This window comes from Pezoporus flaviventris, unplaced genomic scaffold, assembly GCF_033815535.1.
Source record: "Pezoporus flaviventris isolate CSIRO_AGI_PZ_B2104156 unplaced genomic scaffold, CSIRO_AGI_Pfla_v1 ptg000001l, whole genome shotgun sequence".
NCBI classification, from domain to species: Eukaryota; Metazoa; Chordata; class Aves; order Psittaciformes; family Psittacidae; genus Pezoporus; species Pezoporus flaviventris.
Window position 1 is genome coordinate 6306566 of NW_026892549.1, and position 23302 is coordinate 6329867.

General features: G+C 43.7%; 2 protein-coding genes across 13 annotated transcripts in view; both read left to right on the forward strand.

The window, feature by feature from the left end:
- KALRN (kalirin RhoGEF kinase) overlaps window positions 1–11320 on the forward strand; it is a 514073-nt gene extending 502753 nt beyond the window's left edge. For 10 of the 12 annotated variants that reach the window (XM_061471725.1, XM_061471114.1, XM_061471453.1 and 7 more), the window contains 6 exons: window positions 528–659; window positions 2389–2553; window positions 3436–3514; window positions 6035–6235; window positions 7151–7289; window positions 9529–11320. In XM_061471725.1, the coding sequence (XP_061327709.1) occupies window positions 528–659; window positions 2389–2553; window positions 3436–3514; window positions 6035–6235; window positions 7151–7289; window positions 9529–10074 (1262 nt within the window). In that variant the 3' untranslated portion in view covers window positions 10075–11320. Of the gene's footprint in view, window positions 1–527; window positions 660–2388; window positions 2554–3435; window positions 3515–5646; window positions 6236–7150; window positions 7290–9528 lie in introns of those variants that run through there. The other 2 variants (XM_061471773.1, XM_061471845.1) reach the window with 2 other exon arrangements.
- A 4409-nt stretch (window positions 11321–15729) lies between these two features.
- Window positions 15730–21438, forward strand: UMPS (uridine monophosphate synthetase). Its single transcript, XM_061470779.1, has 6 exons — window positions 15730–15879; window positions 16126–16279; window positions 17738–18406; window positions 19092–19267; window positions 19833–19947; window positions 20758–21438. The coding sequence occupies exons 1-6, from the start codon at window positions 15736–15738 to the stop codon at window positions 20937–20939; spliced, it is 1440 nt and encodes a 479-aa protein (XP_061326763.1). The 5' UTR covers window positions 15730–15735; the 3' UTR covers window positions 20940–21438.
- Window positions 21439–23302: the final 1864 nt, after the last annotated feature.

Sequence of the window (23302 nt, forward strand, 5' to 3'; positions counted from 1 at the left end):
CCTGCAGAACCTCCCTCGCTGCTTGGTGAAGTCCATGTGGATATTTGTTTTCCTCAGTTCTATATGGTTTGCATCAGGAGCAAAATACAGCAGCAGAAGGTGGCAGGTGAAGATGCTCTGCCTTTACAGCAGCTGAGCTCAGACAGATCCTCGACACCCAAGGAGTGATTCACCCAGCCAGTCTTGCAGGGAACTCTGTGGGGCCTCGCAGCGCAGCTGACCACCTGTGAGGAAGAAGAAATTCCCCCTGTACTGTAATACTGTGAGACCATGTTGAGGCAGTGAGGCTTTCACGCAGCATGGCTCTCTCAAAACGGCTAGTATGGAAGTATCAGACCCATGGGGGTAGGTGAATGGGACCATGACATTGCCTTTCCTCTGGCTGTACTGGTAACCCACTGTAAACAAGAATGCTCCCTCTGCAAGCAACAGCTGACCTGATGTACCTGATACACCTGATCTTCAGAATAAAGCACTAGCACCTGTTGATGCTATGCTGGATTTGGTGCTTGTTTTCTCTTCCCAAGGTGTCCCAGCTGCCCCAAATCGCCCCATTGCTCAGGAGAGAAGCTGTACCTCTGTGATCCTACGCTGGCTACCGCCATCCAGTACAGGCAATTGCACCATTTCAGGCTACACTGTGGAGTACAGAGAAGAAGGTAAGTGGTTTCGTAAGAACAAAGTAAGTCTCCTTTATGGCACAACAGGTTCCAAAACCATCTTTGCCACCACTGGGGTGCCATTAGCTGTTGTTCACAAAGTCTAAGGCCAAAAGAAGCCCTTCTATCACCCAGTTCAAATTCTCATATATTGCAGACCTTTCTAGTTCCTCTGGTCATATATGGCAAGTAAAGAGTGCTAAGATAAAACGTATCAACCACTAAGGCATCACTTCGTCATTTGCATTCTGCCACCATGGTATCCGTCCTTCCTGGTGGATGTTTCCTGGGCATGCAAAGTCAAAGCAGTCTCTTTTCTTTTTTTTCTTTTTAACCTGAATAGTGCTGCAAATTCCTGCATACTTTTCAAGCTGAGCTCTGAAATCCATTTGTTCTTAAATCCAATCGTCCTTTTCCCCTGAAGAATTAAAAAGACATTAAGTGCATTCTTTTCCCAATACAGGCATGTGCTCTTGAAAAGGGCATGTGAAATGATTTACATCCCTTTTTGCATTCTTCCTGCGAAGCTGAGAGGGTCTCTGGGCAGTAAAGCTTGCTTTAGGTTTGTTGTCTGGTTTTATCTCTTTATCCTTCAAAAACTCCTACCTCATGTTAGTAAATGTGCAAACTTAATCACTCCATATTAATGCTTTTTTAGCAAATAGTCTGCCTTGACCCGCACTGTGCCATCAGTGTGACTGGCTTTTTTGTGAAAGAATAAAAGCGCTTCTATTAACAACAGCCACCAAAACAAACGGAAGAAAGGCAGCAGTGTTTTCAGTTTTCAGTATTGCTCCTACTCCAAAGGAATCACTGACTTTTCCCTGTAAAACCAACTTTAACCTTGTGAGACCTGGCAGTCAGAATTTGCCCATAGTCAACACAAAATAAATGGGTTATGGTAAATAGTATAAAGGTAAAAAGCCCTGAACTTACGAAAATAAGGTAAAATTTTATATATTCTATAAAGAAATAATAGGCTGTGACAGGCCTTAATGTACCGGGGTCCTTTTCTGTTCTGTGACCCTGTGCAGATGAATAAAGTATTGCTTATTTGGCTGGCACAGATTAGGCAATAGTTGGATTTATTTCTGTTAGGAGCAGAAACACATGACGAAGTCACACATTTCTTTGCTGCAGTGCTGCTCATCTGCAAAAATCCCACACTGAACCTCAGAATGCTGGTTCTCCTCCTGCAGCTCCTGGTTTCATTGTAGCCACCACATCTTCTGAAAAAGATTTCATCTGCAAAAGCACTTGGACTGTACTGACTCTGTCTCAGCTTCATATGCAACTCCCTTGTCCTTACTGTTTTTGCAGTATTTCTGCTACCGTTTCTCTCACAGCAGAGCTGTCACCAAATCAGCCCTCCATTCCTGTCTTATCACACTGCCCTGAGACATCGCTTGTAGCACACAGCCACAGCTAGGCTGCTGGAGAGATCAGCTTCTGCTTGGGCTGTGTTTTTTCCATTGCTATCGGTCAAGTGAGGGGCATTTCCTTCTTCCCTCATTTAGCCAGACTGGAAAGTGGCTGCAACACCAAATAGCTTCCTGTGGTCTGGTTCAGTTTAACAGAAATACATCAGTCTACTGTAACATTGCCTTTTAAAAATCTGTGGATTTTAACCTCCTAGGGTAGTGCGTGAGTTGGGCAGAGAAAACCACTGCTCTGAGTTAATTTATTGAGAGTTCCCTTTAATTCTCCTTCTTTCTCCCTACAAACGCAGGCTCACAAGTCTGGCAGCAGTCGGTAGCCTCCACATTGGACACATACCTCGTCATTGAAGACCTGGCCCCAGGCTGCCAGTATCAGTTTCGAGTGAGCGCCAGCAACCCCTGGGGGATCAGCTTGCCCAGTGACCCATCTGAATTTGTGAGACTCCCAGAGTACGGTGAGTGGGCACAGTAAGGAGGGGTTGATGCATGGTCTGCAATGGTGTGCTTTGATGGATCCCAATAAAAACACTTATCCTGGACCTATCAGGAATACAAGAAACCGCCTAGGAGATGCTGAGAGCCAGCTCCTGCCGTTAGAAAGGTTTTTCATTTCTGCTCCTCTCACAGGGCTCACAGCCTCTCAGTGTCACAGAACTTTCTGCAGTTTCCTAGCAGGTCCCTGCTCTCTATCCCAAGACTACTTGTCTTTACCTCTGGGCAACAGGCTCCATGTTCTGGTTGGTGTTCCCCCTGCCTTTCCAGCAGTGCCAGCAGCACCAGCAGCTTCTGCTGGGCAGCCCAGCTGGGGTCTGCAAGTCAGTTCGCAAAATGTAGCCCCCAAGCAATGCAGCCAGCATAAGAAGGCTGTGATGGAGGCAAGCCCCCAGCACATGGTACTGCAGGAATGTGGGTGATTTCTCATGATGGTGAGGTGAGCAGAGCTCACATTTCCCTATGTTTTAGCAGCTCTAATGCATAACTAGGTGTGCAACTGCTTGGATAGCCTGTGCCAGATGAAAGGAGAGCTCATACAGCATAGCTCTACTTGCCAGTTACACACAGATGTGCCCTTAGACTGTCTGTGTGGCTCTTTTCAGTGCAAAATTGCAAGGACAGATTAGAATCCACTTTATTCATACCTTCCTCTGGGGAGCTCTGGCTTTCAGTGGTCCAACACATTGGAGCTGTCCCTGAGCAGTATGAAACTGGACCCCAAGTGATAATGTTTGCTGTTTTAAGTAATGCAATCTCACATAATTCTAAAATATGCTGTTTATAGTCCACAGGAAACTGTCTTTAACTTTATGCTTTCCTGAATGTACTTTGTTCTCTCAAAGACTCTGCTGCTGACGGTGCTACTATTTCATGGAAGGAAAACTTTGACCTCGCTTATGCAGAGCTGCATGAGATTGGGAGGTAATATTAACCCTGCTTATCACTGCAATAAAACACCGAAACAATGGCTTGAAGCTTTTTCTTTGGATTAAAGTTTAAGCTGCCCCTCGTAGTTAGTGTGAACAAGGCTGCTACTTTCAAAGAGCATTGCCCATTAAATACCGATTAAAGTACTGACCGGTTAAAATACTGACTAAATTTTGTTTTTTGAGATCAGTTGTGATTTGAGGATTGCAACTTGGCAAACTTGTGAACAATTAGGCAGCTAAATCTCTGACAACCATTGGTAGTTGTCGCTGGTATCTCTTCTGTCATCTCTGATTTGATGCAAACTTTCGAAGTCATGACGATTTGCTGGTTCTGGATAAGCTTAACCTCAAAGCCTGAGTTCGCTGAAGCACTTAGGCATATGACCGACTTAAATCACATGCCAAAGCGCTTTGCCAGTTGGGACGGTCAGCTGACAGGAGCCTAAATAGAAGCTGCATATGTTATCAGCCCTCAGTGCTCTGCAGAGACAGCAGATAAGGGGCATGCAAACAATTCAGGTTAATGCAGTTAGATCTTCAGCTCAGAGATCAGAGGTGGGCAGCCTTACCTCCATCCCTGGAAAGGTGATGGAACAACTTATTCTTGACACCATCTCTAGACATATCAAGGATGAGGGGGTCATTAAGAGTAGCCAGCATGGCTTTCCCAAGGGGAAGTCATGTTTGACCAACCTTATAGCCTTCTATGAGCAAGTAACTAGGTGGATGGATGATGGTAGAGTGGTTGATGTGGTTTTTCTTGATTTCAGTAAGGCATTTGATACTGTCTCCTACAGCATCCTCATAGATAAGCTAAGGAAGTGTGGGCTTGATGATCAGGTGGTGAGGTGGATCAAGAACTGGTTGGAAGGAAGAAGGCAGAGAGTTGTGGTCAATGGGGCAGAATCTAGCTGGAGGTCTGTGACTAGTGGAGTCCCTCAGGGGTTGGTGCTGGGACCAGTGCTGTTTAATATTTTCATCAACGACCTGGATGAGGGAACTGAATGTACCCTCAGCAAGTTTGCTGATGATACTAAACTGGGAGGAGTGGCTGACACATCAGAGGGCTGTGTTGCCATTCAGCAAGACCTGGACAGGCTGGAGAGTTGGGCGGAGAGGAACTTGATGAAATTCAACAAGGGGAAGAACAACCCCATGCACCAGTACAGGTTGGGGGCTGACCTGCTGGACAGTAGTGAAGGGGAAAGGGACCTGGTGGTCCTGGTGGATAGGAGGATGACCATGAGCCAGCAATGTGCCCTTGTGGCCAAGAAGGCCAATGGCATCCTAGGGTGCATTAGAAAGGGTGTGGATAGTAGGTCGAAAGAGGTTCTCCTCCCCCTCTACTCTGCCTTAGTGAGGCCGCATCTGGATTATTGTGTCCAGTTCTGGGCCCCACAGTTCAAGAAGGACAGGGAATTGCTTGAAAGAGTCCAGCGCAGAGCCACAAAGATGATTAAGGGAAGGGAACATCTCCCTTATGAGGAGAGGCTGAGGGAGCTGGGTCTCTTTAGCTTGGAGAAGAGGAGACTGAGGGGTGACCTCATCAATGTTTACAAATATGTAAAGGGTGAGTGTCAGGATGATGGAGCGAGGTTTTTTTCAGTGATGTCCAGTGATAGGACAAGGGGCAATGGGTGTAAACTGGAGCATAGGAGGTTCCATGTGAACATCAGGAAAAATTTCTTTACTGTGAGAGTGACAGAGCACTGGAACAAGTTGCCCAGGGGGGTTGTGGAGTCTCCTACGTTGGAGATATTCAAGGCCCGCCTGGACAAGTTCCTGTGTGATGTACTCTAGGTTACCCTGCTCTTGCAGGAGGGTTGGACTAGATGATCTTTTGAGGTCCCTTCCAAACCTTAGGATTCTGTGATTCTGTAATTGTGGGGCTGAAAGGACAGGAGTCCTCTGGTTCTGCAGAAATAAGGGTGATGTATTAATAAGAGGCCAAGTTCAGCACACGGTTTCACTGAGTAGTTTTACTTTCAAGATCGGTACTAGGCACTAGTCTGTAAGAGTTTTCATAAATGCTCTCCTGCCAGCTCTTTCTTAATTTCTTACTATGCCTGAAACATTGAGACAAAATGATAGGTTAGTGATTATTTAACAAGGCTTTTCTTTTAGTTGTCTGAGAAAGTTTGGGCTCTCTATTAAAGGAACTGGAGAAGGGAGACCCAGAGCTAAAAAAAACCCAACAGATAGAACTTGTAGAAGTGGCAGCAAATTGAACCCAGGGGAGATTGTTAAAGGACATCAGTATGACTGCACAAAGCAAAGTGACACCGTTTGCTCTCAGTATTTCCTAATCCCCAAAGAATCTTGACATCCAGGGTAAGAGACGGAGGCTCTTTGTTGGAAAAGGCTATGAACAACTTGTTAGATCTGATTCCTTGTGAAATATCAGTGTGCTGAATCAAACGACACTTTGAAAATGAGTGTGTTATTGCATTTAAAATCAGATGTGTTTTATTCATGAGGCCCCTTCATTATTCTGGGGTTTTTGTTGTTTCAGGGGCCGATTCTCCATAGTAAAGAAATGTGTTCACAAAGCCACACGGAAAGATGTTGCTGTAAAATTCATTAGTAAAAAAATGAAAAAGAAAGAGCAGGCAGCACATGAAGCAGCTTTGTTACAGCACTTACAGCATCCTCAGTACATCACTATCCATGATACCTACGAGTCTCCTACTTCTTACATCTTAGTTTTGGAACTGTAAGTATGTGGAGCTTGAATTCAAGTGTATGGGTAGGAATCACGACTCTATTGAGCCCAGGATAAAATTCACCCTGACTTCATCTGGGGAAAGATGTTGTCATGTGGTTTTTATTGATTGTGATATCAAATGAAGCAGCCGTTTTCTGCAGAGCTTCTACTGCCTTTTCTTTACAGTAAATATGATTCAGAGGAACAAATGAAACTGCTTTCTATTCTGGTGAAGCTTGGGTAATTGTATCAGCAGTTAGTTTGTCCCACTGAATAGTATCAGATTTACTTGGGCAGTTTCGTCCACTTTTTACATTCAAGTAAATGTATTACAGCTAGATTGAAGCCTACATTGTGAAGCCTTTTGGTGAAAAGGTCTGTGCAGCAACCATGCTTGCCCCTATAAGGAAAAATAGCAACCAAAATCCAGAATGCTTCTGTGTTACAGTATATCCAACAAAATATATTTGAGCTATTTGATTGTTTATTTATGCAGATAAATAAAGCTAGGTGGAAAACTTTTATGGGGTTAGTTTTCCCACAGAACATATTACCAGCTGAAAAGGTCAATGATTTTTTTTCTGCATTATGCAACCAGCTCTATAAATAAATAGATGAATACAAATAATTAAGAGGATCTGTTTTCAAAGGAATTGCCTCTGTCTATTGAATCCATCCTTAAGCAAATGTTTGAGACTGTTGCTAAATTTTTCAAGGACCAGAGATAACAATTGAGAATTAATCATTCTACCACTTCCATGGCCTGCAGTATCTTGAGATATCATTAAATACTCCTCAGATCTTGCATTTTAATTTCCTCCATTTTTAGGTCATGAAGTTTCCATTGCAATTTTGTTTTTAAATATTAACTGTTCCTAGAGATACCATGTGATCTTTCATGTGCAGGGTTTGATTTGTTTACAGGATGGATGATGGGCGTCTCTTAGATTATCTAATGAACCATGATGAACTTATGGAGGAAAAGGTTGCTTTCTACATAAGAGACACAATGGAAGCCCTGCAGTATCTTCACAATTGCAGAGTGGCTCATTTAGACATAAAGGTAAGAAGAAAAGAGAATGCTGCTGTTATTCATTGCCCTGGTACAGGGAGCTTCCAGCTGCTCAGACAGGGAAGAGGTGCAGTCTGTACCCTAAAGAGATGATCACTAAATGGAGAAGCACTACCTTTCAGACCTATTGACTACAGAAGGGACTTGCTGACCTACAGTGCAAGGTCTTTGTGTTCCTTCATACAAGAAATGCACCTGTTTCCTTGATTCACTGGTTTGTTCTGAAGGATTTTCTGGATTTAATGAAGGAGTGGGAGGATGTCTGAGGCAAGAGTAAGATGTCACTAGCACCTGACTGAAGGGGAATTACAAGATAAATACATGGGGTATTTATTTGGGCTCAAACCTGTACCAACTTAGCTACCAGGCTTCCTGAGCAGAGCTGGCTTGTGCCCATGCAGCAAAGGGCAGGCCAAAAGGAGCATCTGAAGCAGCGCCCTGGAGAGACCAAAGCAGAGGGAGAGGAGAGTGCAGGGGAGTGGGAGGTGGGGGGCACTGTCAGGGACAAAGGAAAACAGCATGCTGCATTATGCTGCAGAGCCTGAGAGGGGAACTGGGTGGGAAATACACTCAGGGAGAAGATCAGAAGAACAAGCTGCATTGTGAAGAAATTCAGGCATTCTCCAACATCATGCTCAGTTATATTAGCACAGCTTGTACCAACTTTTTTTTAGCAAAGGGAGGTACTGTACTGTCCTGGATTCAGCATCGTACTGCTGTCCTCGGCAATATCAAAATTATCTTAGATGACAGAGAACTAGTGACTGAAGTTATGATCAAATGTTTTGAGTTTTGTGATCTCCAACACTGATTCCAGTTGCCAGGGATATCAGATTATCCATAATTTTGTTTCAGATTTAAATGTCAATTAAAAATAGAGAATGAGAGATGAATCTAACTTTCTTGTATGGTGGACAATCCAGCTACAAGGAGGTCTCTTCTCAACTCTCCAACCCCCAGGCATGTCAGATGAAATGATGCTTTCATTCTTCCGCTGCCTACTACCACTACCAAAAAAAAGATTCCTTTGTGCAGTACCTTATGTAAGCACTAGTCCCAGAAGGCTAAATCATCCTGGTTTCTTTTAGCAAGATTGTTTGTATTTTCTGCTGTATTTATAGGACCTGTCAAAAAAGTAGGTATCACTTGGAGATAAGAAACTGCACTGAATTCTCTGTTTGATCATAAGATACTTCCCAGAAACAAGGTGGGAAGCAAATATTCTGTGACCTATTTACAGTTCTCCCAAATGAAGGATGCTAAATAAAACACCTTCTGTTGCTAAGCAGGAGATGCATTGGTAGTGACAGCAGACCTAGCCATGGACTGTGTTGTACCAGGATCCTGCTCAAGAACATGTTGATTTTGTCAATGCAGACTGTGCAAGAGAAGAGCAAGCAGAGAGTTTTGAACAGCAGTGCAGTGAACTTTGCTTTATATAGAAACCCATGAGGCAGCAGTAAAATATTCATGAGGATTAGGGGCTATCAGACAGAAAAGTGAGTCCAGAGAGGGTGCAAGACATAAATTCAGAAATCATCAAAAGAAGCAAAACCCACATTAAGTTCCCAGAGCAGAGTGTGTAGGCAGTGCTCAGTATGTCCGACAGAAAGGGAGGGAGATCTTAAATACTGAAAGAGTTGATAAAAGAGAGGGAAAACCAACGGGGATGAAATACAATTGCAGTTTGGCTTGGAAGCCATGACTGTGTGCTGGTTCCCTTATAAAAGGGAACACTGGAATGTTAACTGTCAGAAACAGTAATGGCACATACCAGAGTCCCTCCCAGGATACCTGGTAGTATTTACTTCATGAAGAGCATTTCAGCTACAAGTTACGTAAATTTATGTAGCCGCTTGCCATATAAAGAAATGAAATAAACTGATCACAGATATAGAGGTCATATAAAAATTTAAAAATCTTTCAGTGCTTCTCATCTGTAGATATTAGTTTAGGAAAAGAAACTGTGAGTATTTGGGAGAAAGTGCAGAATCCCAGTGTGAATCCTAATGCAAAAGAGGATGTTGTCATTGCAGCTTCAGCACTGATCTGAACTTACAGCAGTGTAAGCAACAGCTGAGCTGGTTCCTTGTCATTCACTCTCTTCATCTGTATCTTGCACATCTGACTAAATGGAAGTTTTGATTGGCTATTAAACCTAAATAAAATCTACATATTTTATTTGCAAAAATACAATGTAATTAAGTTTTCATTATTGTTTTTTCAACAGCCAGAAAATCTGCTCATTGATTTAAGAATCCCGGTACCTCGTGTCAAGATCATTGATTTGGAAGATGCAGTTCAGATCACAGGTCATTACCATATACACCACCTCCTTGGAAACCCGGAGTTTGCAGCTCCTGAAGTTATCCAAGGCCTTCCTGTCTCTCTAAGCACGGATATCTGGAGCATTGGAGTCCTCACCTACGTTATGTTAAGTGGCGTCTCTCCATTCCTGGATGAAAGCAAAGAGGAGACTTGCATCAATGTGTGCAGAGTAGATTTCAGCTTCCCGCTGGAGTACTTCTCCAATGTGAGTCATGCCGCCAGGGATTTCATCAATGTTATCCTCCAGGAAGACTTCAGGAGAAGGCCAACAGCAGCCACTTGCTTGCAGCACCCCTGGCTGCAATCACACAATGGCAGCTATTCCAAGATCCCACTGGATACCTCCCGCTTGGCTTCCTTCATCGAACGCCGCAAGCATCAGTATGACGTGCACCCGGTCCCCAGCGTCAAGAGTTTCTTGATGAGCAGGATGAGCCCAGGCACATAATGCCTACATGCCTGGGGTCCTACACTGCTGGTCCTGAGGCGAGATGCAGTGAGCAAGCAGGCACAAAGCAGATCTGTCTGTACATAGTCCCAAATTCAGCATTTGCGTTTCATGTGGCTTCCCTAACTGCAGGGTACAAATCATTGTGGAGGTGGCAGAATCTGCCCAGTTCCTCAGGACCAGAGCAAAGGGGGTAACAGTGGCAGGTGCCTGCTCCCTCCCCTTGAGGGGCTCCTTCTGGAGCACCTGGTATTGTTGCATCCCCCACCAAAAAAGAACTGTGGGAAACAAACACCAACTGGAGACGCAAGCCAAAACTGCAGTTGCCTTAATCTTCGTGAGGCAGCCTTACATGAAACCCTCTTGATCTTGCAAATGGAACTCAAAATGTACAAGAGACTAGGAGTAGGATAGTTGGGGGAGTGAGACTAGGCTGACCTTAGCATGTTCTGTAGAACTGGACTGAAGTCGTTTTTGCTGAAATCATTGCAAGCCTGCTCCAGGTTAACAGACAGATTCTGCATGCCCCATATGCCTGGGTCTGCCATGATTTCAGTGGGGGCTTTGCCTGCATAGGACATGCAAGATCAGGCACTAGTCACTGCTGGATCAGCTTCTGTGGTGGCATGGCTTAGATGCGCTCTTGTTGCATTGTAGTGCTCAGACCAAAATCCCCCGTTAATCCTTGGGCTTTCTGCTGTGTCAAGTCAACATCCTTTTGGAGCTATGATTAAGGCAAGGAATTCATTGGAATATACGGCTGGTTTTGACTAAGCACAAAGGGACCATGATGGGTTTTTTTAAATGCATTTTATACACACTGTACAGAAATTTTTTGCAAAACCTGTGCATTGAGAAAAGGCTGTGACCAATTTTTGCAGTATCTGTAAACTAGATGATGATGATGAAGACAATTTTTTCTATCACAGGTTTTCAGTATACATATATTGTATCATATATATAAATATATATATATATATAAAGGATCCTGTTCCATTTCTAGATTCAGAATTGCTTGGCCCAAAGTCCATCTAAGCCTTTCAGAGTGCAGTAGGAGTGGTGAGTTCAGCCTTGTGCTTACAGCTTGAAAATAGTTTTCAGTGTTTAAAGTATGTCATTTGTTTCATTTCCAAACTTGTAAATATCTCTCAGCCACCATTAGCACCTCATCACCAAAGCATTTGTGAGGATATTTTTATATCCAAAGCCTAATTTGTCATAAAATAAAAAATATTCACAATTAAAACATTTCTCTCTTGCAAGCCAAGTTGCAACATCATCACATTGATGTTACAGTGATGGAGGCAGCCTTAAGTACAACCAAGGCAAGGGAGTGTGTAGTGACAAATCAGCAGTTCGTAGGCTGGCCAAATCTTCCTCTCTAGCAGTGGGCTGGGAGAGAAAACACCTCCGTGGCCGGGACTTCCCCATCTGGCTGCCATAAACTCTATCACCTTGTAGGGTGACGATCAAAGAGGTTAGGTTTTTTCCCCTGGCATGCAAGGACTTTGTCTCAGTGCTGAGTGCTGTTTCTGTGCCTGTAATGGGAAATGTCAGTTGTTACCAAAGGTTTTCTTAAGGAAAAGGGCTCGATCTGACCATGTGTACTCAGTTTCGACTCTCTTGTAAGAGCAAGAGTCAAATTTAATTTACCATCCAAGTAACTCAACTGTGAACCTACAGTAATGTATCTCTAGGAGCAAAAGCTGTCTCTGCCAGCAGGTCATAGAGATACTCTGCAGTTACTGTTAAATTCTCAGGGCTCTGCTAGCCCATATGTTTTGACCCACTTCATGGCAGGCAGGAGACCTAGCCCTTCTCTTTGGCTTGCTCCATCAGTGTGCTGGAGTGGTAATATTTTAGTAGTGGAGAAGAAAGGAGGCACATTAAAAAACAAACATTCAGCACCACCTGCATGCCATACAAGAACAGACGTTGAGTTCAGGGAGCTACAGTTAGAAAGGTGAGTCTGGGTGCCCAAGCAGAGTCAGAAGCAGTGTGCAAGGCCATGTGACTCATGGAGAGAGATCTAATACAGGGGTAAGTTTGGGAAAAGCTTGAAAGAGATGGTGTTCATGGAAGGCTAAATCTTCTGCTTGAGGTAGAATCTATCTCAGTCCCCCTCTGTAGCACAGCAGCTATTGTTCTAAGCAATCCAGCAGCACCTCTTAGACAAAGACCAGACTCTCATCCTGAGCAAGAGTGTGAAGTATGCAATTTCTTAGCAACCAAAACTTCTTCAGACAGAAGTCATCAAGGGGTGTCTTTAATTAGCATTAGCCTCAGGTACTTTATCACTTCAGGACTGTTTATACTTCTTCCAATTTGTCAAAGCTGGATCTTTGTGCTGTGATTGTGCTGCTCTTAAGAAAATGTTTATGGAAGTGTGGTTCAGAAAACCCACAGCTTTTATTAGACCTGTGGGTACAGTTGAAGCCACAGGCTTTCCGCTTGGCATTAATACAAAGAAATTCTCATGTATCACGTGAAATCTGGAGTTATTAGCATTCTATTTTCCTACTTCCTGCATTCTCATCTCAAACTGCAACAGCAGACACTTTGGACGCACATGGGGGTGGGTGGGAAAGCTGGATTGTTTAAGGGAGTATTTAAGCCTCTCATTGCTATCAAGTAACAGAAAAAATCCCCTAAAGGCTTAAAGAGGATACATGTGCTCAGATTCAAAAAAGAGATTCCTCATCAAGGGAGAGAGCTGGAGGTGTTGAACTCTGAAGATTTTGAATGATTTCCTTTATGGTTCTGCTTCTTCCATATTCATGTTAGAGAACTCTTCCTGAGCATTGCTCTTCCTACAGCACATTCAGGAAAATCTGAAAATGTTAGTACTTGAAATACATTTGTGGTTATCAACCCTTTTTGCATTTTATCTCAAAGATTTCATTTGCTTGAATAATAGCAAGTTGAAATGAAGTGCTGCTGTACAGAGGAAGTACACCATGCTCGCTTGAGGTCTTTTTCAGACCTTAAGAGACGTGTGTGGCCTCTCTGCCAATCCAGCAGGTCCTGTAACTGTGCTGTAAACTGCAACTCTGTTTTAATAGAGAGATTACAGAAGTAGGCCTAGAGTAAGCCCAGTAAGTGAGAAGCACAGGAGCCATCCCCCTTTGCAGCACTCTCCAACTACTGGGGGTTTTGTGCATGAAATACTTTCTGTAACAAACACAGTGAAACAGTTTCTCATAAAGCTCTCTTGGGCCTTTATAAACCCCCCAGAAGAGCAGCTGTGTCTGAGGGGAAGATTTCCACCTTCAGCTTTACCACCCAGAGTGTTCCAAGACCACCAAGTGAAGGTATGATGGTAGCTGCACCTCTAGCTTCTGCAGAAGCTTCAGACCAGCTAGAATGACCAGCCGTAATACTACCAACAGAGCACCTCAAGTTCGGTGCAGACTGGCACTTTACACACCGCCACCACCTTCAGACATCTTCACGGTGCTCTTCCCCAGCACCGACATCAAAGTACACTTGTTCACAGTGTCCCTGGCGCTGGGCACCAGTGAAACAGCACATGGAGGGCATGGTGATGTGCAGCACTCATTATTTAAGATGGCTACATTTAATAAACATATGTGGCGATGAGTAACTAATTCGCCTCTTTCTGCTCCACTTGGAGCAGGCAGGCCAGGCCGTTTCACTCTTGGCCATCAAACAGGAAATCTGATTGCCCACATAACGCAGGTGTCTGAAGCACTTGCTGCCATGTAGGAGATCCCCACCAAGCTGCCAGCCCCCCTACGCATGTTACTACAGGGATGATACACAGCCAGTCCAGGGTTTTACACTTTAGTATTTTAAAGCAATCCAGGATGTAAAATTTATCAAATTTCTCTCTTCCTACTTGTACCTGCAAGTTTTGTTTAGTCTTGCTGCCCTTTTATTTTAAATTAACTCTTTTTATTTTTTTTTTTCCTGGTAACATTAATCTGTAAAAGTGTTTCACTTTTAAACTACATTAATGCCGAGACAAAGTCTGTGCCCTCAACTGACCCATACAAGTGCTGTGGCTTCACTGGAGTTCATAGCATTTCTGACAATGCTATTATGCCTTTGTTATGAATACCATGACTAAAGGCTAAATGCAGACCCACACATTATGACCTGACTATATATAACCATCCTTTAATACCCTTGCAATGAGGGGACTGCATCAAGTGACCTGGGATAATATAAACTTCAGAGACAGATGTAAAGGCTAGTCTGTGTATACAAAGGTCTACCAGATAATCAACACACACAGGGGATAACCACCCAGTTTTGTTTCTGTTCCTTTCATTGCAGAGGTAGTCTCTCCTCTAACATAGGGCATGGGTTTATTTTCCAGCTCATTCTTTCATGTCCCATAAGAAAATGGTGCTTTCCCAAGGAAACAAAATCAAATCCCATTTTACTAGGCTGACTGCACACTGCCATCAAGTGATGAATTCTTGTTCTGGGATCTTTATAGTGGTGAGTGTTACCATAGTGTCAGGATTCTGAATGTTCGCTGTAACTGTAGTCTTTATTACAAAGCTCGTGAAAAAAACATCTCTACACAAGCCATATTTCACCTTCATGCCCAAATTCTGATGCCGGTGCTTTTACTTCTCTTTCTACCAAACTGTTCAGCGTTGCTCTGCCACTGTGGCCAATTTGACTATATTTGATAACTTTTAGAAAGCAAATGCAATAGAAAGTGCAAAAAATAAATAATACACAAATTAAATCTCAGAGTTACAGAGATAAGAGCAAGCAGCTGGAATATACTGATGCTTTTCAATCTTTGCAACAATCAACCGAAGGAGAAAAAAAGGAACAGTATGGCTAACAGCTCAGCATTTTCAAGGTGCAAAGTAATTCCACAGCCTTAATTATTTCAGTGTATTGCTGGTCTGCCTTAAATGTATTTTCAGTTTTATCGCGGATTTCATTTTGTATGCACACAATGTTGTTTTGTAAAGGTAAGTTTGTAAATATTTCCTTTGTAAGTCTAATCACTCGTGTACTGTTGTGAGAACCTGCTGTCCCCCCTTGTTGTTACTATACTGCAGTATGTATGACCACCTACAGATGTAGTTTCCAGCTGTACATCTTCTGTCCTTGCATTCCTATAAATAGAGTATACTAATAATTCAGTTTCTGGGCTTTTTTGATTAAATACAGTTGTTCAGAGAAGACCGGGTCAGTCTCATTTCACACATATGGCAACCTGTCGGAGGCCTCGGGGACTCGGAGCTTCCCGACCACTTTGTACAGCTCACCTGTTTCAGAGGGATCTCGGGACACTAGAGCGAGGACTCTTGCTCCACGCAGCCCTTAGCCTTGCGGGCACCAACCCGGGAACCACGCTGCCGTCTGGGCACTCACACCGCGGGACAGCGAAACCCCCGGCTCACATCAAACCCACCCCGCGGCAGCCGTTTCCGCTTCCCAGTGGGAAGCGCTGCTGCCGCCCGGGACCGGCACCCCCCGAGCGCGCCTCCTGCACGGACGCCGAGTACCGAGGGGGAGCGGCGCCCCCTGCCGGGCGGGGTGGGCTCTGTGGCGCGGTACGGTACGGCAGGCCGGGCCCGGCGGGGAAGAGCCCCGCGCTGCCCTCCTGCGCATGCGCGCAGTTCTCTCTTCCCGTTTCCCCGCTTCCGTCATCTCCCTGCGCGCAGCGGGATGTCGGCGGCGGGACGCGTGGCGGGGGCGCTGCGCGAGGCGGGCTCCCTGCGGTTCGGTGACTTCGTGCTGAAGAGCGGCCGCGCCTCCCCCGTGTACATCGACCTGCGCGGGCTCGTGTCGCACCCGCGCCTCCTCCGGCAGGTGCCCGCCTCTGGCGGGGCTGACAGGCTCGTTTAGCTGAGGGAAGGCGGGAGGCACGGGGCCCAGGCCCGGGCCCGCTGGGTGCGGACGTTGTCTGTCCGCTCGCTGCGGGGACAGCGGCTGCCCCTGGTCCTGTGGAGGGAAGAGTTTCTCATGCGTTTGCGTTGCTCTTCTCGGCAGTGCGTTCCTTTGATCACGGTCACACCAGTCTGATTCCTTAAAGGAGCGTTTGGGTTTCTTTTTCAGGTTGCAGATCTTCTCTTTCAAGCAGCCAAAGATGCCGGTGTGCCGTATGACTGCGTGTGTGGTGTCCCGTACACCGCGCTGCCGTTGGCCACAATTATCTGCTCAGAAAAGCAGGTTCCGATGCTTATACGGAGGAAGGAAGCAAAAGACTATGGTAAAACTTTCAGATCGAGAATTTGTGTCTACTTCTTGTCTCGTTTGGGCAGTCTGTGGCTCTCTTGTAAAATGTGCAGCATCTCCATCCCAATTTAAGGTTAACTGCTCTAGTGCAAAACGGAGCTCCTATTCCCCCTCAAACATGCCTCCCACAGCGCCCCAACCTGATAAGGCTCTCCCAGCTGGTTGCTGATGAGGCTGCAGCTTGAATCCTTGCTGTAGTGTGTTTGGAAACTCTTGAGGAGGGCGATTTTTGTCTATTGGGGTGGGTTTTGTTTGTGTCTCCAGCAGCATCTTTTTTCCCTTAGCACCACTAGCATGCTTTTCGGTTACTGGCCTCTTCTAGAGACCAAGATATGTAACTCAGTTTCTCTGATATGCTGAGAACAGTGACACATCTCATCCCCAAACAGATTTTGAATACGGACAAGAGGAACCTCTCTAGTCTCTTCAGAAGCCATTTATTTGCTTTTGATGAAGGAAGAGGGAGAAAAGGCTGAAGTGTTTACCTACCGTAGCAGCTGGATTTCTACATGTGACAAGACCTATACTCTTCCTGTAGTATTTAATTAGAAAGTATGCTTGTCAAAACAAATGTAACTCCTGTGTTCATGTGTGAGGCATGTAAACGTTTGCTGTTCCTTCTTGTAAATGAAAAGTCAATTGTGACAACAGTTAACTGCCAGGCACAAGGTTTCTGGTGTCACATGTGTTGCAAAGCTGTAACACACTTGTTTTCTAGAAAGGCTGTCATGGTCTAAGCACCACACTCCCTGCATAATGTTCTCCTGCTGCTTGCTGCTTCCTGAGAAAGCATACATCCTTTGTTGTTGCCCTCCAGGAGGTCTTTCATAGATGTGTGCCTGTTGTTGGTTAAGGCAGAGGCATTTGGGGCTCTACTTGTAATTGTTCTAACAGGCATATTAAGCACAGAATGCTGCCTGTGGAAAATAGGGAATATGCTGAAAAGCACCAATAACTTGGCAACTTTAAAGACTTGCTAAATAACTGGAGAGAACAGTTTTGTAATTTGGAGCATTCAGTTCATGGCAATACTAAATTGCTGTAGGCATCTTATCCAGAGATTTAAATTTCTGCAGTTAACCATATGTCAGTTTTGTTAATGGAACATAACTTCTGGAACCCAAAGAAATACTTCATTAACTTGGAGAAGTAACATCTTGATGAATTGAATTACAGATCAGTGACTGAGCTGTGATAAGACCTGAGATAAATGGTATCAGGTAATAACTAAACAAATTACATCGCCATATTTACAGTGAATGTGAAATTCCTATTTTCTTGAAATCCAGTTCCATTGGACACTCAGGATATGCTGCAGTGTAATTTGAACAAGTTGATCTCAACATTAGCATAACAAGTTAAAATTTAGATACTTTTGTGGGGTCTTTTAAAGTTTCTTTGTTTAGTGGAGTGTTTGCTTTTTATTCTTAAGGTACTAAGCGGCTGGTAGAAGGCACGATTAATCCAGGAGAAACATGCTTGATCATTGAAGATGTGGTAACAAGTGGATCTAGTGTACTCGAAACTGCAGAAGTTCTTCGGAAAGAAGGATTAAAAGTCATGGATGCCGTAGTGCTCTTGGACAGGGAGCAGGGTGGGAAGGCCAGGTTAGAGGAATGTGGAATTCGCCTGCACTCTGTGTGCACATTGTCTGGGGTGTTGGAGATCCTCCAACAGCAAGGAGAAGTGTCTGTTGAGATGGTTGAAAAGGTGAAGAAATTCATTCAGGGAAATGTATTTGAGCCAGTGGCTCAGAATGGTCCTGCTCCTTTGAAGAGGCTGTGCAAAGAGCTGAGCTTCAGCGCTCGTGCCAAACTGCCGGGGGTGCATCCTATTGCAGCCAGGCTTCTTGCACTCATGGGAAAGAAGCAAACAAATTTATGCCTTTCTGCTGATGTCACTAGCTCCAAAGAGCTGCTGCAGTTAGCTGCCACCCTGGGCCCCAGCATTTGTATCCTGAAGACTCATATAGACATCCTGAATGATTACACCCAAGAGGTAGTAAAGGAGTTAAGAACACTCGCAGATCAACACGAGTTCTTGATTTTTGAAGACAGGAAATTTGCAGACATTGGAAACACAGTGAAACATCAGTATGAAGGTGATTGTCATCAGCCTCGATTTACTGTAACTTCACTGTTTGTGTAACTGCAGTGCTGGTATGGGTTGCCAGGACAGATTGTGGAATCTCCAGCCTTGGAGAAGACTCAAGGGGTCAAAGCCCTGAGCAGCCAGATCTAGTTTTGAAGTTAACCCTGCTCTAAGAGCATGACCTCCAAAGGTCCCTTCCCTCCTAAACCTTTTTATGTATCTATGGTTGTGCTCAGTAAGCACTTCTGACTGGTTGTTTGCTGTGATAAAACAGTGTGGCTTCTTGAGGCAGCCTGCTATTTTATGCTCGTGTGGTTGTTATGGCTGTCATTCGATTCTGCATTTGCAACTGTAGAAGCATTTTTTTCTGTTCCGTATCTCCCGAATGATCTGCATACTGTATCGAAGGGTAGCACCTGTGATGGTGGATTTCTAGGTTTCCATAAACGTCTCAGTGAGCATTAAAGGTGTGATGCTGAAAAGCATTTGTGAAAAGTAAAACAGAGATTACACTTTTTGATTAGGCAGCTGTCAGAACTGTCTGACACTGAACTCATAACTGTCAAGCTTGAGTAGTAAAACTGTCTTCTAAAATGTGAGTGATTAAGCATGCAGCTTGTTTTTGTTTAACTTGTGTTTCCTGTTTAATACATTTCTAATGAGGCTTTGCCTGTGTCTTTTATCCATGTCCTCAGGGGGTGTGTTTAGAATTGCATCCTGGTCAGACATCATTAATGCCCATGTGGTTCCCGGCTCTGGAGTTGTCAAAGGTCTGAAGGAAGTAGGTCTTCCTCTCCAGCGTGGCTGTGTTCTGATTGCTGAGATGAGTTCCCATGGGTCACTTATAACGGCTGAATACACAAAAGCTGCAGTAAGTAGGCAGTCTTTTTTGGGGTTAAAAGCTTGTAAAGTGTTGTGACAGGGAGGTTTTATGGGCTTCTAGTATTTGTACTTCCAAAAGTCTCTCCAGCTCTAACAGTTACAGTTGTGTTTGTTTTTTCTCCTTGGAGACTCAGAAATCTGACTGGTGGTTAAAGGTTGCAGCTGTAGGCTCGTCTGGGGAGGTGGTCACAGTTCATTCTCTAAATTCTATTAAACACACCAAGTTTGCTATTAACACCAGCCCCCAGACCTCCCCCCCCCCCCCCCCTTTTTTTTCATGAAGCGATAAATTTCTAATTGGTTTTAATTCTTCATTCACTGTAGTATTTATAACATAGAAAAAAACTAGTAACACTCATATTCCTGGCTGCAGGTGCAGCAAGATCAGTGGGGGGTGAGTTAGCTCTGGGTGACTTTGTATTGGTAAAGTAAGAGCAGGTGTTTGATGCTGCTGCCTTGCACAGCTTAATAATGTGTCAAAGGGTGGATGAGAAACACATTGCTAGTCAAGGTTAATTTTATGTATATCACTTGTAACTGCTGATCTGTTTCAGGTACAGATGGCTGAAGACAACTCTGATTTTGTGTTTGGATTCATATCTACGTCTAGAGTTAGTAATAAACCAGAATTTCTTCACTTAACTCCAGGGGTGCAGCTGCAAACTGGAGGTAATGTCTTCCGAAACATTTATAGTCTGTCTGTAAATACAGTGAGTGATTTAGCCTTCAGTGAAGAAGTGACTTCTAAAGAAAGTTTGATTGCTGATTCTCTGGTGGGAAGAGTCTCTGTTTGCTGCCATTATGGGCTGCCTTCTGCATTTCTGGGTATGCTGATCTGAACGGCAGCCGGCAGACTACACAGCTTTGTCCGTGTGCTCAGGTCTGTGCATACTGTAAAGCACAGTCCTTAAAACATGTGAAATGTCTTCAGATAGGTTACATAATCACATGCTTAGTAGGAGTGGAAGAAAAGGTTTTTGACAACTACAGAAGTTTGTTGATGCTGATGTAGATGCAGCATGAATGAACTGGAAGTGTTACACTGATGTGAGAGGTTATCACTGAACCAGGTAGAGGAGATGTGTTTCTCTGCAATTTTTGTAATTCTTTGTAATTTAGAAAAAGTTTGTAATTCTTACAAACTCCGAAGTGAAATTAACAGGCTTTTATGTGAAATTTTTTGGGTTTTGCCTGTTTTAAGCAAAGTGACAGCTCATTGCAGTAATCCCGGTAGGTGCTTCTTTGCATACCAGTCACAACAGACGGAACAGTTAAATTATGAAAAAGGAAGGTGCCGTCTGTTAAATTGTGCCTGTGTAACAGGGGGTTCACTAGTTGGAGTCACAGTTCTAGTTACATGTTTGGGTTGTTAGGGTGAGAGCTGGAACAGCATACCTGTTCTCTGTTCCAGCAGCTCTTTGAAGGTTTTTAGTAGATACGCTTTCATAAAGCTAGAAAAAAATGGTGTTTCTGTTCCAGGTGATAACCTTGGGCAGAAGTACCTAAGCCCCAAGGAAGTTATTGGCGAAAAAGGTTCGGATATCATTATTGTGGGACGTGGCATCTTGTCAGCTTCAGACCGTCTTCAAGAAGCAGAGAAGTACAGAAAAGCAGCTTGGGAGAGCTACTTAAGCAGACTTGGTATTCATGCAGAAGATTGAAAGCAGCCTGCTTTGCTAGTCCATAAGCAAAGCTGAAGGAGCTTCAATCATCGTGAGACTTCCAGTTAAATATATCGACACTTCAGCCAGTAGAAAACTGCCCTTTTGGAGAACTAACTAAATTGTTTTTAATTGTTATCATACAGATTAAGTTGTACACACCATGGTTGTGTTTTTTAATAATGGAATGTATAAAATCAAAAGTTGATGCTCAGTCTTAAAAAAGCTTTTCTCTGTTGAAAAACATTGCATGAAACACTCCAAGGGTATTTGGCTGTTGTTGCTTTTCTTTCTTTTCCTCACCCTCAAATTCCTTCTGGCTATGGGAACAGTATTTTAGTGTTCTTAATAAACTTCCGTTGCAGACCTGACCTGCTGCCCCACTCTCACAGGATTACTCAGCTCTGCTATTTCCAAGGAGCAAGTATGGATGGGTCTTAATCCGACACTGTGAAATTGAATAATGTGGTGTTTAATAAATACTTTTGCTACTGTTTTCTTTTCATTGGGTCTGTAAGTCTTTCTTCTGTGGCACTGTTACATACCATTTTCAGAACTCCAGTATTACAAAAGTCACTCTAGTATGTTTGTGATTGCAGGAATTACTCATGCTTCTGTTTACAGGAGTTACAAAGAATTTTTCAGAGCAACTAGTTGTTGTGTGCTTAATTACAGTTAGAGCTGTTGATTCCTTTAATGAGAGGAAACTGTAGGCTAGGAATAACTGTATATAGTGAGAAATGTTTTCTTGGCATTAGTACTTGCTTTTAACTAAGCCTTTCAAAATAAATCTGAGTTATGCTGAAGTTCACAAAGTTTTTGTTGAGTGTTGGTTGTATTTAATCTATACAGAGTGTGTAAGACTGAGGGATGAAGACTTGGTCTTAGACTTGGCCTTAGGCTTCTTGTATTTTTGACGCTGTGGTCTGTAGCCAGTCAGGGTTCAGAAGCAAACAACTGGATGACTTTCCTGGCTGGCTGTGTTGGAGATGATGACTTTACCCTTACATACTTCATATGCCCTGGAGGTGTGCTTCCACTCATTTTGATGATGGGGCTGCTTATGGGGCCTAGGAGTTGGTTAGTGTGGAGAGAATGTTGAAACTTAGTCTGTGTGTGTGTGATTTGTTTTCCCTTCAAGCTAACATTTGGTTCAATAGTTGTCTTATGTATCATAGTTTGCCTCTGGAGAACTCCATCCTGGAAAGATAGAGGCTCTCTGGCCATCTTTCACAGCTAGAAAATGATGAAGGTGTTGTATCTTGTGCAGCCACCCTGCAACAGTCGTGAGTCTTGGTACTTGACATCAACTTCTGAGAAGTTCCTGTCCTTCAAAGTGAATGGAGGATTTGGAATTTGTTTACTGTCTCATCCTAATCATATAGCGGCTTTGAGGCCTGTAGCAGAAACAAAACTTTCTCAAACTGTTTTGCAGGAAATCACTTGTTCCACCAGAGGGAGCTAAGATCCCATTTTTGTCAGTGCAATCGACATCCTAGCTCTTTTACAGCTAATTTCCAGTGATGATGGTACCTACTCTTAAGTATGCTTTGGATGAAAATCTGCCTGGTTTTCAACCAGTCACACCTATTTAAAACAGTAGAGTTTACCAGAATGCTCCCTTGGGCTGGAGTTCAGCGCTGTTTGTTGTTGTAGGCTCACTGTTACAGTGTAAGCAGATTTTTGTGAGTTTGGTATTTTCCACTAATTGTGCTGGATCCACATGTTAAGCAGCTGACATCCATGCAGCCAAATCCCTGAGCAGACTCTTTAGAGAGCTAGTTTATCAGGCCTTTACCTGGAAGAATAGCCACTGCATTTGGAGAGATAGATGTGATTTAATATCCAGTCACTTAGAGGATATGTGCTACTGATTTTCTTCACAAAACGAGTTCTGAGGAGCAGATCAATTGGAAAACGTAATTTCACAGTCCTTCATTGTGCACTCAGTAAATCATCCAGAAAGAGCTGTATTCTGGTGCTTCATCTGACACCGATGTTGCAAACATTTCAATTAGTGAAACAAAAACATGTTACCTCCTATATGCATTCTTCTGTCAGAATGATTATAGAAAACAAGTGTGTGCACTTCCTTTGAGGCACCTGAAAGTGATTAAAAAAACATTTCAAATTAAGAACAAATGTTAATTTCCTTTCTTGCCCCTGCTGCTCACATTCATCGCATGGTTCCTGCTGTTGGTCCCAACTGTTCCTAACATGGGAACTAGGTCACAATTTACAAAACTCATTTGCATCATAATATATGAATCTGAAAGTCTTGCAGTTCATTCTCTGATCTGATTGAGTCTGGGGTAGAGGCGTAAGGCTATATTTAAATTACTGGGTTATCACATGATTTGTAT

What these genes read in the sequence shown, in the direction of transcription:
- UMPS (XM_061470779.1), top strand. Translation starts at nt 15,736, where the DNA reads ATGTCGGCGGCGGGACGCGTGGCGGGGGCGCTGCGCGAGGCGGGCTCC. An exon ending in CTGAATACACAAAAGCTGCA is followed by an intron (nt 19,268 to 19,832) that starts GTAAGTAGGCAG and finishes GATCTGTTTCAG; the next exon opens with GTACAGATGGCTGAAGACAA. An exon ending in GGTGCAGCTGCAAACTGGAG is followed by an intron (nt 19,948 to 20,757) that starts GTAATGTCTTCC and finishes TTTCTGTTCCAG; the next exon opens with GTGATAACCTTGGGCAGAAG.